We start from the raw sequence: 16194 nt of genomic DNA, 5'->3' as shown, positions 1-16194 counted from the left end.
ACACTGTTTACACACACACATATTATTTTCCATCATTAGGCATTTTTGCATGAAAAGTTTCCTTTTGAGAAACACAAGTACTAAAATGTTTTTATAAGAAATTAATACTTTTATTTTGACAAGGATGCATTAAATTGATCAAAAGTGACAGTAGAGAATGTTGCAAAAGATTAAAATTTCAAATAAATGCTGTTATTTATCAAACAATCTTAAAAAAATAAATAAAATGCATCATAAAAATATCAAGCAGCACAATTATTTTCAACATTGAGAATAGTAAGAAAGTTTCTTAAGCAGCAGCAAATCGGCATATTTCTGAATGATACTCAAGACTGGAGTAATGATGCTGAAAATTCAGCTTTGCATCACTGGAATAAATTACAGTTTACAGTATATTCAAAAAGAAATAGTTTTTTTCAAATTGATAAAATATTTCACAATTTTACTGTATTTTTGGTCAAATAAATGCAGCTTCGGTGAGTCTATAACATTATAAGAAGTCACATAACAACACCCTGGCAACCCTCCATAACATTCCAGCACTGTGCCAGCAACTTTTGTAAAGACTACTTTCTTTTTCCCCCACCCAAAGCAAAGTTTTGTTCTTCAGCATTAAACTAATAATCCAAATGTTTTTCTGTAACAGGATCTCTTTAGTTTATTGCAGACGTGTCCATTTGAGTATTTGAGCACTAGCACTGAGAGATGTTTTTGGCACTGATGTAAACGTAAGAGCACTTCTCCGTGTCTCATAGGATGAGCATTAGGGATTTTCCTTTCGTACGTGCTGAATCATTCGCATGCCTTTTTTTTCCACTCTGGAAATTTAGTCTTGGACTTTAAATCTAAAAGTCATTTGCTTCTGTCCTCTCCAGCAGGGCTCAGAACGTGTTCATAAGACACACATGACAGTGTTAAACGTGATAGCCAAGTCTCTCTGGATAAAATAACCTGCTAAATGCCATAACTGTATGTAAATTATTGGGTTACTAAACATTTTTATACATGTTTCCTTTCTAGAGTTTCAAAAAAAACTTAGAAATCTCAGTAAGAACTCTTAAAAAACATTATCTCTCTTTTAAAAAGACCGATACTCTCCAGCAGTGCATTAAACATGATATGCACCTGTGGTTTTTTTATTATTATTATTTAAAAAAATGCCAGAATTGCATGATTTTAACTCTGAATTGCAAATTTAAAAAGTTAAAAACTTGTTTTTATTTCTTAAATCTTCTAATTCTGACCTTTTCTCAGCAATTGAAAAATAAAAATAAAAATCTGAATCTGATATAAACTGTGAATTGCAAGAGAAAAAAAAGTTGCAATTTAGATTTTTTTTTTGTTTTATACCATGTTGTAAACAAACTTTCACATTTATATCTTTCATATAATTTAATTTGGTGAAAATATTGACAGATTCTGTTTCACTTCACTTGTAACGTGGCAGATCATTTATGAGCCACACACACACACACACACACACACACACACACACACAGAGGGGCCTTATTCATCTTAAACTAAATTAAACCAGTTCCCTTTTTCAGCAGCTGCAGTAATGATTGTGTATCTCTAATAGCGTATAGTGAGAGGGTATACTTTCAGGGAATTACTCAGGCTCTCAACGCAAAGTGCTCGACATTGGTCTGTGAATGAGGAGCTGTGTTTGTGTTCAAGCGAACTCCAGAGCACAATCAGGTTTTGCGAGATCGGAGGTAGCTCTGGCTCGAGCCGACTGGAGAGCCGCCAAGCTTTTGCAGGAGTTTCTCTTTTCTTCTGTGTGATATTTACTTTACAGCTATTCAGAGCAACCGACCGGGGCGAGACAGACAAGCCCGGAAAAAAGACTCACAAAGTCCCTCTTTAACACATATTCTTCTTGTATTGACACAACAGTGCGGTTCCATTTGAATCGGGTTCTTTAGAGGAGATGTTGAGCTACGTATGGACTGGGAAAGGTGGTTGACGTGATGGGAAAAGGGGTGGATGTGGGGGCATGGCGTGACTCGTACTCTTTATTGCAGGATAGAGGACTGAGTCTGTCCTCTTTTATGGGAAATGAATGAATAAACATTGGCAGGTCGTGTTTTTGTCATGACTCACAGACATAGTTTGAAGCATGATAGGTATAATAGGGAAATAAAGCAGTTGTGTGATTTGACTGCGAATGTTTTGGATTCATGCCTCGGTGTAAAACAACGGCGTGTACGAGCAGGTAGAAAGTCAATTTACTTCCCCTTCTTTTGTGTGCCAGTCGCTATTGTGAGAGATCTCTGATCGCTGATGCATCTTACCCACACACTGATCTGCTCATGTTGTTTGCTTAATAATGAGGTTTAATTAAAGGGACAGTTTGCCCAAATATGGAGCTTTGGTGTCTGTGGTTGTACCACAATATTTTTTAATAACATTCTATCCAACATGTGTGCTATATTTCATGTCATACAATAGCTTTTTGGGTGGAACAGACTGTAATTTAAAATGTTGCCTTCAGCTGTAAAACTCAAATCTCACTTATACTTCAGTGAATAATGACTGTTTTAATGAATTGTGGTCTGTTTCTATCACAAAAACTGTCAGGTTTCAACCAGCGTGTGTAGATGATGCCTGAATGTTCATTTTTTGCTGAACGGTCCCCTTTAAGAGTGAAGAATCATATATTCACTGTGTTGTCATTTTAGGATATTTTGGGGAATCTACAAACTGATATTTTCCATACAGTGACCAACATAACACAAACACTATTAAAGTACTATGAACATTTAATCTATATGACTTATGAAGCCATACAATTGCTTTGTGTTCAAAGTTGTTATTTGTTATTCATTGGCTCATTTGCATATCTTCATCACACAAAGCTGTCATATGAATTCAAAAGACTTGAAATATAGAGCATAAATACAAAAAAAAAAATTCACTTTCAATGAATTGAAAAGAGCAGCGTGAACATTTTGAGAAACATCTCTTTTTATGTTACCTGAAAACAAGAAAAATCATACAAGTTTGAAACAACAAGGAGAGTAAATTCACCCAAAAATGACACTTCTGTCATAATACTTTTAATTGTTTTACAGTGCTTTTTATGCCTACTGTCCCATTTACTTTCATTGGACAGAAAGAGCAGCTTGAAAATTTTGTGTAACATCTGCTTTTGTGTTTCTCTGAAGAATGAAAAACAGACAGGTTTGCAACAACACAAGGGTGTGTAAATGATGCTAAAATGTTCATTATTTGGTGAACTGTCCCTTTAAGAAGAGTGAAATATGCCCAAAAATGACATTTCTGTCGTCATTTATTCACTCTAATGTAATTTTAAGAAATTTGGGGAATCTACAAGCTGATTAGAGTAAACACTGACCAAAATGACAAAAACACCATAAATGTGTCATGAAAAACTATTTTTCTTCTGAGACCACCTACGATAGATTTGTGTTCAAAATGTAAGGTGTTATTAATCTATATGGCTCATTTGCATCTATTACTCACACAAAACAATCATGTGACTTAAAACAGACAATTGGGTCATTTTTTATGCTACTGTCCCATTTGCTTTCATTGTATAGAAAGAGCGGCTTGAACATTCTGCGTAACATCTGCTTTTGAGTTTCTCGGAAGAAAAAAATGGTTTGAAACAACACAAGAGGCAAATGATACCAAAATGTTATTTATTTGGTGGCTATCCCTTAAAAAGAGTGATTTTTTTTCTAAAAATTACAGTTCTGTCATGATTTATTCACTCTAATGTCATTGTAAGAAGTTATGCTCATATTAATTTTCTGCTGTATTTGCAAGCGTTCTGAGACCATACAATAGATTTGCCACAAAAACGCATTTAAAGTGCTTTTTTATGCTACTTTCCCATTCGCTTTCTTTGGATAGAAAGAGCAACTTTAACATTCTGCGTAGCATCTGCTTTTGAGTTTCTCGGAAGAAAAAACAGCTTTGCAACAACACAAGAGGCAAATGATGCCAAAATGTTCTTCATTTGGCGACTATCCCTTTAAAAAGAGTGAAATGTGCCTAAAAATGACATCATTTATTCACTCTAATGTAATTGTAAGAATTGATGCTCATATGACTTTTCTGCTGTATTTGCAAGTGTTCTGAGACCATACAATATATTTGTGTTATTCTTTAATATCGTTTGCCCCAGAAAAACAATCATATGACTCCAAAAGACACATTTAAAGTGCTTTTTTATGCTACTTTCCCATTCGCTTTAATTGCATAGAAAGAGCAGCTTGAACATTTTGCATAATGTCTCTTTTTGAGTTTCTCAGAAGAAAGATAAAACACAGGTTTGCAACAAGACGAGGGTGTGCAAATGATGCCAGGATGTTCATTTTTGAGTGAACTATATCCCTTTAAAGCTGGTCAGAATCGAGCAGTAGGTGTATTAACTGCAATTTCTGTCTAATGTTGTTCGGTAGGACACAGACAGAAACTGGAAGACCCCCCTAAACCGCCGCTGTTCTCCGAGCGCCTGAGCGAGTTAGAGCGTTTGCGCCAGACCACCATGAGAGTTGCCGTGCAAACCCAGAGTCCCCGGCCGTCTCTCAACGCCACGCCGAACTCCTTCAACCCGCAGGGGCAAACTCAGATCTCAGGTAAACCGGCCATCAGCCTCTCTGGCCACCAGCCGTGAGCTTTACTGGAGAATCGCTGTGGTTTATGTACTGTACAAACATCAGTGTTTGGAGAACAGGTAGGTTTATTTAAGAGGAGATAAACCCAAGAAGATAAAGGAGAGTGGGTGAGAATGATTGAAGAAATAGAAATGGTGAATTCAAGAGCATCAATCAGATTTAAACGGGAGATACTGATAGACGTGCCAAATCTGGCAGTCCGTGCTTTTACGGGAATGCGGCTGGGATTGGCTGCTTACATCACCTTAAAGGGATAGTTCACCCAAAAATGAAAACTCGTTGTTTTCTCACCCTCCTTTTCCATCCAAACCTGAGTTTCTCTCTTCCATGGAGGACGAAAGATGTTCTGATGAGTCTCTGTGCTTCTCTTCATCTTCAAACCACGTCTGCGAAGGACATAAAAGCACCATAAAAGAAGTCCATTTAGAAGACTTCAGAAATCCTCTGAAAGTGAGGATCAGACTCAGATATCGTCACAGCTCTCAGATCTCATTCAAAATGGTACAGACCAGGTTCTGGCGAACAAGAAAAAAAAAAAAAACAGCTCATGGGTTTGGAATGACATGAGAGTGAGTAAATAATGACAGATTTTCATTTCTGGGTGAACTACTGTTTTAATTCCATTACATCTGTCCAAATATTTTCATTAGTTCCTGCTTCACTTTTGTCAATTTGGAGCGTGGGCAATTATATATATATCTTTTGAGCTCAGCTTTAAAGTTTGCATAATGCTTGCCATTCTCTTGGAGCGTCTCTCTCTCTCGAGTCTTTCTCGTGTCAGAGCGGACGCTGTGTTTACTAGAATACTGTAGAAAGCAAACAGGAAACTGTTCTTGGCTCTGAATGTGATTAAGCTATTTACATACCACAGTCTTTTATACTATAGTCTGCTCGCTCTTGGTCTCCATATTAACATAAAAAGAAAGGTCACCCAAAGAGTCTTTAAATCAGGCTCTCACCAGGTACGACTCTTCTGAGGGTGGATCTCCAAAACATGTCCCGGTTATCATGTTAGCATTTTAAATGCAATTAAATAATTTATTTTTATTTTTTATTATTATATATATATATATGTCTTTCTTTTAATTTTCTGCAAAACATAAATATATAAAAAATACTGTGGTCCTGAGAGAAGAGGCTCCAATCACACCCAAACGCATCTTTGAGGATTCTGTCGTGCTGATGTTGACTGGAGTCGTCTCATTTGTCACGTTCACAGATCCGCGGCAGACGCAGTCCTCTCCGCCCTGGTCCTACGAGCAGCCCTACACTCCTTACCTGAGCCAAATGACATCTCCATCCATCCACTCCACCACCCCGCTGTCTTCCACCCGCGCCACAGGCCTGCCCTCCATCAGCGACGTGCCAAGACGCCTCTCAGGTAAACTAACACCTTATAGAAAAGACAAATCACAAATAAGATCTCTATAATCTCAAATGTTCCTTTAGACAGCAGTGAGACTAAGACAATGTTTCAAACTGTGCTCAGATTTGCCAAAAAGTCTCAAAATAAACTTAAGAGACTCTCCCAAGATCATATCCACATTCATTTTATGCACTTCTGGTCATAAATTTGGAATAAATGTGATTTTTTTTAAATGTTTTTAAAGAGTAAAGATGTTTTTAAAATGTTTCTTCTCACCAAGGCTGCATTTATTTAATAATAAAAAAACAGTAATATTGTGAAATATTTTTGACATTTAAAACGGTAATCTACTGTAATATATTCTTAAATGTAATTTATTCCTGAATCTTCAGCATTATTCCTCCAGTCTTCAGTGTCACATTATCATTCAGAAATTATTCTAATTTGCTGATTGAATGCTCAGTTATTAATAATGGTTCTTATTATTATCAATGCTGGAAACAGCTTTTTATTTTTGTTTAGGGTTTTTTGATACTAGAAAAATCTAAATAAAACCATTTACTTTAAATATAAATCTTTTTTCGTCACTTTTTTTGTTTTTGTTTTTTTGACTCCACATGAATCACAACGGCGTTATAAAAGGGCAAACTCTGAACAATTATATTCTCCTCTGGCTCATATCTCTTTCTCTGACAACCACTCATTTCAGAAATTCTCGACACTCAACCTGTATTTACTTTCTTAGCTGATTGTGTTAGCAGTGAAAATTTGTCCAAACCCTTCGCTTTTTTCTCCGCTGAAGTCGAATCAAAGCATTTTTGCCAGTGTTAACTTTCTGCTTTGTAAGCGTTTGATACGTCGCCCGCGGGCAAATGTCTTCCAAGCAACAGCACCTTTAAAAATAGAGAGCATTTGAAAGAATACCTCCCCAAACCCTGTCCTCTCCAATAGAGTCTTTGAACTCAACTCTCTTTTGAAACACATTGAAAAGGAACAATAAAACGGATTAGAGTTTCTGACTCACAAACCTTGGGTACACAGGTAGCTGATGCATAACATGTTCATGGGATTTTATGATTTATGAATTCATTTGAATGCAGAGAAAGTGTGTTGTAACTTCTGTAACTAATCACTATTTCTTCATCTCTTTTATGTTATTTTATTAATACAATCTTTTTTTTAAATGATCATGCAGTGTAACAACTACGTTTTATTTATAAATATATATATAGATATATTAAAAAAAGTAAATGATCATGCAATGTAACAACTACATGTTATATATATATATATATATATATATATATATATATATATATATATATATATATATATATATATAAAATGTACATTTTGTATGCACGTTAATTTATTATGTTTTTTGTATAGTTTTATTAAAAAAATCATCCACCCTGGATCATTTTAAGTCAACCTGTAGTGTGACAAATGAATTTTTAGAACAAAGAAATATTCCACATAGCATTTAAATTCACATCACCAATTTTGCATGACCAATAATTACGAAAGAATGTTGTTTGAAATAGTTTTAGATGGGGTTTTAAAAATAGTTTTGGATGGGCTTTCCAAAAGCAATTCTCATCAGTCCGAGCCTTCGGAAGAGTTTGCTGTGCCTTTATTAATGAAGTTGGCAGCAGATTGTGGTCCGCCCGCCCTGTGGGATTTATTTAGAAACAAACACACAGTGTGGACATTTTCTTTAATGCACCTGTTTGACTCTCTGCCAGGTTGGTTTTTGAACTTTTTTTTCTTCTTTCTCTTGGCTCCCCACCCTAACTGTTTTCTTTGAGCCTGGAACGAATGTGAAAGTTGAAATGACTTCTTGGTGTGGCTGCGTTTTGAACCCCGGCCAGCTGCCTGGTTGGGTTTGATTAGTTTAGATATTACCCGGCTTTCATCTTGGAGATGTCAGCCTTTGTTCTTTCCTCAAAGAGACACATGTACCTCTTGGTCCTAACGCCCCCTGTTCTTCCTCGGAGCGCCGTTGAATGGCTCGGTTTCGAGGAGACACGTCCCGAATGCATCGCACCCTCTGCAGCTGCTTGCGTAGCTATTGTTCTCCACCGTGGGCTTGTGTTACATCTTTCAGCCAGAGAGCTGGTGACTGAGAAGGATGCAGATGAAGGCATGCATAATATTACACTGAGAGCTCTGAATTATCAGATTGGGATCACTGGGGGGACACTGGAGGACTTTTCCCGTTAGTCAAGTCTGTTTCAGGAGGCTGGTTTAAAAGCATGTTTGGTGGACTCTACAGTGGTACAATTTCTGGGTACTTTGATACAGCATATGCAATTACACAGAATGCATGTACAGATCAAATGAATACCTTGATAAAAAAGTGACAAAATGAGTAAATGTTAATTCTTCAGAGAATACCATGGTACATGTCCACAAAACATGGCATTTTTGATATATACATCTGCCATTGTACTGAATGATTGACTTGCATAAAAGTAGCCTATCTTTACAGTACCAAGTCTTTTCTGCTCATCAAGGCTTCCTTTATTTGATCATAAATTTAGTAAGATACAGTAAAATTGTGACATATTATTAAAATTTCAAATAACGGTTTTCTACGTCAACATCTATTAAACTGTAATTTATTTCTGTGATCAAAGCTGATATTTCAGCATCATTTCTCCAGTCTTCAGTGTCACATGATCTTCAGAAATCATTCTAATATGATGATTGGCTGCTCAAGAAACATTTCTGATTATCATCAATGTTGAAAACAGTTGAGCTGCTTCACATTTTTGTGAAACTGTGTTGTGTTGATGAACAAAGTTTCTTTAAAAAAAAAATCATACTAATATTTAAACAGTAGTATACATGCAGAAAGCATAGAAAACACAATGATATGTGTTTGTTAGTGGCTTCCGTACCTCTTAATGTGCTCTATAAGTTAGCATGCAGTCTTGTAACCCTAAAGCAACCTGAGGTCAAAGGTCGCAAGATCACACTGATGATAGGTCACAGCTTGAGCCATCATGATCCTCTTGGTTTCTAGCCTTGAGCTTCAGCTACTAGACCACACCATCCCTGTAACACAAAGTGATTGATGTTGTATTAAGTTCAGCCAAAAAGGCTCTGGCAAGAGCTGATAGCATGATGGGTTCACTCTCGTGAATGTCTGCAGCGAGGAGCGATGTTTAATTGAGATTGAAGGTTGTTTATGTGAATTTCTGTCATTGTTTGGGAAATGTGGGTCTCCTCTCTTCTTCAAGGGTCTCGCTGAAGTGTCTTCTTTGTTTGGTTTGAAATGTCAAGAGTTGATAATGTGGAGAGACAGTCTGCTCATAATTGGCCACACATGTTCTGTAAAGTGTGCTGAGCTCTCACTCATAAAGCAGCGCTCAAGGACGACACGCGACCGCTCCGAAACCAGCAGACAAGCTGACGGGAATTATCATCATAAAACAGGACTTTACCTCAGCAACAGGAGAGACCAGAGACAAGACGAGGTTAGCTCAGAAAAAATGGACATGAAAATGGGGAAACAGAAAAGAAAAGATTTTTGGTTTGTTTTTGTTAGTCAAGGGAAAAAAAAAGGTGATTGGAAATTGGAAACAGGAAGGGAAGGAACAGGAAAAACAGAAGGAAAGGGATTTTGTTTGTTTTTTTTAAGGAAAAGGGGAAATTGATGTTGGGAAAAGTCAGGAAAGGGGAAGTGGAAAGAATGGGACAGTAACTGGTTTTAAATAAAAGAAAAAAAAGAGAAATAGAAATGGGAAAGGGAAAGGGGAAAAGGAAGGGAAAATATTCTGGTTTGCTCCAAGTAATGAAAAGGTGAAATGGGAAACAAAGAAAAGGATTTTGGTTCATCTGAGGTAAATAAATGTATTATATAAAATGGGACATGGGAAAGCAGAAGTGAAATGGAAAGGAAAAGACTTTAGTGTGTTTAAATTAAAGGGAAGAAAGGGGTCAAATAACCTGGGAATGGTCAGGAAAGGGGAAATAAAAAGGAAAAAGAGGGAAAAGGTCAGGAAATAGAATCTGGACAGGAAATGGAATTTTAGTTTGTTTGAAATAAAAGAAAAAAAGGCATAAATGGAAATTGAATCTGGAAACCATTTTGGTTAGTTTGGAGGAAAGAAAATGGGAAATGGAAAAAAGTAACAAAGGAACAGGGAAATGGAAATTAGAACAGTTTTGGTTTAAAATAAATGAAAAGGAAATATGGAAAATGGACACAGAAAGGAAAAGACTTGATTGAGTCAAGTAAAGAAAAGGAGAAATTGGACGGTAAAGAACATAGAAATGTTCCCAAAAAGTAGATTTTGGTTAGGGACAAATGGGAAACCTCAAGGAAGAGGATGAGGGAAGTAAAATCGTTTGGGTTTGTATGAAAGGGGAAATGGAATATAAAAGGTAAAAAAATTGGAAATGATTTTTCTTTCTTTGAAGTAAAGGAAAGAGAAAGGGGAAACTGAAATAGGAAAGGTCTGGAAAGGGGAAATAGAAAATAAAATAAAAGAGATTTGGTTTGATTGTTTGAAAGGAAAAGAAAAGAAAGGGGAAATGTGATGGAATGGAAAAGAGGAGAGGAGTTTGCTATTGTTTGTTTATAAGCTTTAATTTAGCAGGCGGCTCCATTTGAAAAGCAGATCATGAAGAATACAGAGTGCAGAAATAGACAGATGTAGAGATGATAAGACGTTCCTCTGGGATTCTCTCTCTCTCCTGGGGATCTGGGAGTCACAGCCCATTAGTGGTTTATAATTTAAAAACATCTTGTGGTTCTAAGAGAGAAGATCGGCCCTTCTCTTTGGCTAATCGCAGTCATGCCACCACATCTGAGACTGCTCATTATGCATCCTGTGGAAACTGTTTTCTCCTCTAAGTGTTTCCATGTGCGCGCCAACATTTCTCTTTGATATTCATATAAATGTGAGGATGCGTGTTTGCGCATGTGAACGTACTTGATGCATTCACATACAAACCTCTTCAGCAAACGCCGCTGAAGAAACAAACAGCCAGGAGCCAAACTCGAAATCTTTCAGCAGCACATCAGTGCTGTTTGACACTTCGTTTGCATATTCAATCTTTTACGGCCCGGTGACATTTTTGCAGCATTAGTCTTCATCTTGACCTTGAATCCTCCAAAGTATTGTGTAATTCAGGTTGCAAATAAACAGTTAATTCATATTTATGTTTTGCTAGGGCAATTAAACGCTCACATGCAAGATGAGCCAGTTTCTCTTGTCGGTTGGTTAAAATTTATAGCATTTTCCCTGATTAAAAATCCTAAGCCTGGGCTTGTAAAGAGAATCTGTTCATGTGGAGTCACAACAGGAACTTCTGGATCAATGTGCAACAATATGAACTTTTTTCTTGCACTTGATGCTTTCATGGCTTGGGATATTTCAAACGCTGACTCTGATAATAACAAAGACAAAATAGATTTCACTTTCGGAGAGCCTCTTCATATTTACTTCCATTATTTGGAAGAGAAATGCAGATAAAGTTGCATGCACTCCATCCTTCTCTTCAGTTTATAAAGAGGGGTTTGTGTTAGTTTGAGCTGTATGCAAATTAAGTTTGACAGCGCCCTCTTCTGTCTGATTTAACAATGTCCCTTTTATCCATCTCAGTGTAATTTTGAGTGTGGATGAAGCTACTTTGAATCTCAAGCTACTTATAATTAATTGATTATTTTCATAATCAAAGCATGCATCTAATACAAAAACAATGATGACCTCAAATAGGGTGTCAAAGGCAAACTAATAAATAAACTAAGTTGAAAAAGAGTTAAAGTGTCCCAACAACATTTTAGTACAACTAAATCTTTAATAAGAAAACATATGAAAATATAAAATTACCCACAGAGACTGAAATACATTTATTTTCATGAAATGCTAATATAATCGCAAATGTCATTTAAATATTAAATGCACTGGGGCCTAAAAGTCTGACAATACATTAATAAATATATTATATAATTTTATAGGATTCAGAAATAGATACAATTACACAATTTAGAATTTAAAATAAAAATATGTTAGATTCTGCACTTTTTCTACATGGCAGATGAAATGGACAATTGTTTAGTACAATGGAAACGTTGATGGAAATGTATCTTAACGTATCTATAAATATCCAATTATAATCAGAGAATTTATCTGATACAAAAACAATGAGTAAAATTAACATTATGTACTTTAATTATCATAGTTGCACTTTTTAACTTAATTTTACTGATTGTTTTCATACCATATAAATGCTCTGAAAAGTGTATAGCAATTAAAAAAGTAATTTTCACTAGTGCACCCTAATGTTTGGACCCCACTGAAAGAAGACATGCACGAAACATATTCTTGAATTAAATATCACTGCTCTTTTCTCTCCACCAGGTGCGTCGGATCTCAGTCCGTTCTCGGCCGACCCACGGCAGTTTGAACGTCAATTTCCCGGTCTGTCCTCCCTCACAGACTCCCGTTTCCCCAGTCCCAGAATGCACTATCCTGGGACGTTCACATACACCCCTACACCGGTCACCTCGGGCATGTCTCTGGGCATGTCCACCCCCAGCCATTACCACACCTACCTGCCTCCGCCGTACCCCGGATCCACCCAGAACCAAAGCGGCCCGTTCCAGACCAGCAGCACGCCGTACCTTTACTACGGCGCCTCGTCCGGGTCGTACCAGTTCTCTATGGTGCCAGGTGGAGATCGATCCCCCTCCAGGATGCTGCCGCCTTGCACTAGCGCTTCCACCGGCAGCACACTCATCAACCCCAACCTGCCCAATCAGACGGACGGAGGCGATGCGGACGGCAGCCACAGCAGCTCGCCAACCGTTCTCAACTCCAGCGGCAGGATGGACGAGTCCGTTTGGAGACCATATTGAGACGGTCTGGTCGAACGAGACCTCAACGCAACACTGTTAGCCTTAAAGACAAAGAGCGAGAGATAGTTGCATGAAAGAATCATCAGATTTGAAGCACAGAGTCATTGGTACTCCTTGGTACTCATTGGTACAAAAGTAAAATATTGAATGGTAGCAGTGTATTTTTATGACTACACTGATGTTTTTTAATTCTATAAAACAGATGCCCCTTAAAGGGAATGATTTAGTGCATTAGGGTGTAATGTGAACGCACCTTTAATCGAATTCATCTGACATTCCACCATTGATATAACATTGAATTTAAAGGAATTAAAATATACTCTCCTTCATGTCGTTCCGAATTTGTATGACTTCCATTCTTCTGGAGAACACATAAGGAGATGTTTAGCACAATGTTGATGCTGCACATTTGAATACAACGAAAGCATACTGTCACTGTCGAGCTCTGAAATCCTCTTTAAGATGGATCTTTAAACTCCAAAAAGCACCAAAAAAGTGGTCCATATGACTTGTGCGCTAGGTCTTCTTAAGCCATTCAATAGCTGTGTGTAATTAACAGAACTATGTTAAAGAGTAAACGATGCCAGAACGTTCTTCCCTTTTTCTGTCCTAGAGTAAACTTTCATTGCAATAGGAATGCATCCACACTATTGGCGCAGAATATTTTTATATTAACTCTGTATAATTTAGCATTTCTTAACACTGAAAGCAATTGTTGTTGTTGTTGTTTTTATTTATGCATGCTGGAAGTCTATTTTCTGGCTAATTCCCTCTGATTATTTTAATTTATGTATGAAATGGTAGCAAACGGTACTGATTCGAGAAGCAATATAAGCCATATAAACCTTAAATTATGCAATGTGTTGAGAGGGACAAAATTTAAGATGTTTGAATATTATTTTTTGGAACATCTATTAATAACTTAATGAAATATTTACTCATTTTGTAATTTAAATGTTTTGTTATTATTATTGTTATTTTAAAGCAACCAAAAAGAAACTCAAATGATGTGTAAGCAATGAAGGAAGGATATTTCATTGTAACAATTAAACATTTGTGGATTTTTCTCAGAATAAAATCTCAGTCGGAAGCATTCAGAAATGTTTTAGACGGAGTAAATCTGAGTAGGTAACATCTATAACACAAACAATCAATAAATGTACAAAGATATGTTACGAGAGGTTGACGTGCTGCACTCTCCACTTGTTTGACTTTGGTATCCAATGCTTATTTAGTTAATTTATTTTAGATAAATGTTTTATTTAATGTTTTTTGGTGACTACAAGATTGACCAAACTCTTGCAGCAGTGGCCTAACTCTTTGAATCTCCAGATACAGACATGATCAAATCTCATGCATGCACTTGCAATAATAAAACGAGCAGTTTCTGACTCTTGTGCAGATATAAAATCATTACTATCATCAGCCTTTTGTTCTATAACTGGATGGTTTACTGCACTTTGTAGGTTAGTTAAACACTATGCAAACAATCAAACTCAGAAATGTCTCTTTGCTGTGTGCTAATGCTCTTGAGGTACAATATATATTCAGTATACTTTGATATTTCTGGCATGTTAGACAACAGAATCTTGCCTGCTACACTATCGATTGTACTGAACGGATAATCAAATTGAGCCTAAATTACACAATGGATGCTTACCAGAAAAGTTCATCATCTCTATTTCTAGATTTTATTTATTGGTCAACAAACCATAATGAGTTGGGATGAAATTATCACTGGCAGGGAACTCCTGCCAAATAGGTTACACATTTTAAAACAGTTATATTTGTAATAATGCAATTTCTTTACACTTTGTAGTTGTGGTCTTTGAAGGTTAATGCATATGTTTCTGGATTCATCAACAAGTGGTACTTGAGACAATGTTTTTCGAAATGTAAGTTAATAGGCTGCTGGCAGCACCCTTAAACAAATTGTCTTTTTATTTCTATTTCTGTGTGGAACAAAGCACTTCTTTTTAAAAGCCTAAATGCCAGATACAAAGTCACCTTTATTTATTTATAAAGAAAAAAAAGGAATGTCTGTGTTATATTTTACTCAAGAAGTTACATTTGCTTGAAGAAAACTGAATCCCGTTTCCTAAATCCTGTTTTGTATTTCAATGCATTAAATAAAATAAATTAGCATCAATTAAATTCAGTCCAATGGCATATAAATACTTTTTGATGAATAAAAATAAGCATTTTTCCCACCTTAACAGTGATTCATAAATATGATTGCAATGCAGAAAGTCTTAAACGTGGCTCTAAACTTCATGAAAAATGCGCATGTGATAAGATTTAACCTGAACATGCTCTTTTTTTGGAGATTTGCCCAAAAACTAGCAATCTGAACTGCATCTTTAATTGGGGTCAAAGTTCACGACAGGGTGTGTTTCTTTAAAATCTGCAGAAACAACTAAATTGAGTGTTTGTAAGTCCTCTAATTTCTTCTGTACAGTATTAAACTCCATTTCTTTAAGTACAAAAACACTTAATGCTGTTTTTAACCGCCCTACTATATATATCTAGTCTTTTCTTTTACCGTGGTGTCTTCTGGTCGTGAGGAGAGCGTTTATGTTTACAGAATGTTTACAAAAAGCTGCAAGCAGGTAACTGCAAATGTAAAGAACCTCTGCACTGTTAACATTGTATGAATCCGTGTTTTATTGCTTCAATATGCCTGATAACACGAGAACAACATTGGTCTGTCTTAATCAAACATGTCACAGGGCCAAATATTTATATGCTTTTGGGCTATGGATTATGTTTTTCATTTACCCTTTTTTATGTAGTACCTTTGCAAGAGTCATTTTATGGGTCAACAGCAGAGATTCTATACATTAAAAAAAAGCATTGAGATTTCATTTGCATACAGTACGTTCTTTCACTATCACAGACATACAGAGTTTTGGGCTTCTCCTTGGAATATCTATTTGCAAATTTCATTTACATTGCCAGTACGCAAGGTTAAATTAACACATGAAGAAAACCAAATGCTGCGCTCCATTATTGTTGTTTCTGTACTTTTAACTGAAGTGTTTTGTATTGGAAACCCTGGTATAGAAATATGCATCATTTTGATTCATCACAATGCTTGTGTTGTAAACAACGGGAGAATGCATTATCTCATGTCGAGCATTACTTCCTTGCACATACTGTACAGATGTTTCAATTTTGACAATCTTTCGTCCTGTTTCAACCATAGTTTGTGAATCTTTAACCTGTTTGTATGGGACTAACGATCCAGTAAAGATGTGTGAGCGTTTCTGACGATTGTATCATTTGTCTTTAAGAATAAAAATGGCTTTTTG

General features: G+C 36.3%; 1 protein-coding gene across 2 annotated transcripts in view; it reads left to right on the top strand.

Annotated features, from left to right (window-relative positions):
• LOC127933302 (runt-related transcription factor 2) overlaps positions 1 to 16194 on the top strand; it is a 57352-nt gene extending 41158 nt beyond the window's left edge. The window contains exons 6-8 of one of the 2 annotated variants that reach the window (XM_052530184.1): positions 4431 to 4607; positions 5866 to 6027; positions 12387 to 16194. In XM_052530184.1, coding sequence (XP_052386144.1) covers positions 4431 to 4607; positions 5866 to 6027; positions 12387 to 12883 — 836 coding nt within the window. In that variant the 3' untranslated portion in view covers positions 12884 to 16194. The remainder of the gene's footprint in view (positions 1 to 4430; positions 4608 to 5865; positions 6028 to 12386) is intronic. The other variant, XM_052530185.1, reaches the window with a different exon arrangement.

Source organism: Carassius gibelio, chromosome A17, assembly GCF_023724105.1.
Source record: "Carassius gibelio isolate Cgi1373 ecotype wild population from Czech Republic chromosome A17, carGib1.2-hapl.c, whole genome shotgun sequence".
In the NCBI taxonomy this organism is placed as follows: Eukaryota; Metazoa; Chordata; class Actinopteri; order Cypriniformes; family Cyprinidae; genus Carassius; species Carassius gibelio.
Note: the sequence above shows the minus strand (reverse complement) of the source record. Positions and strands in the feature narration are given on the sequence as shown.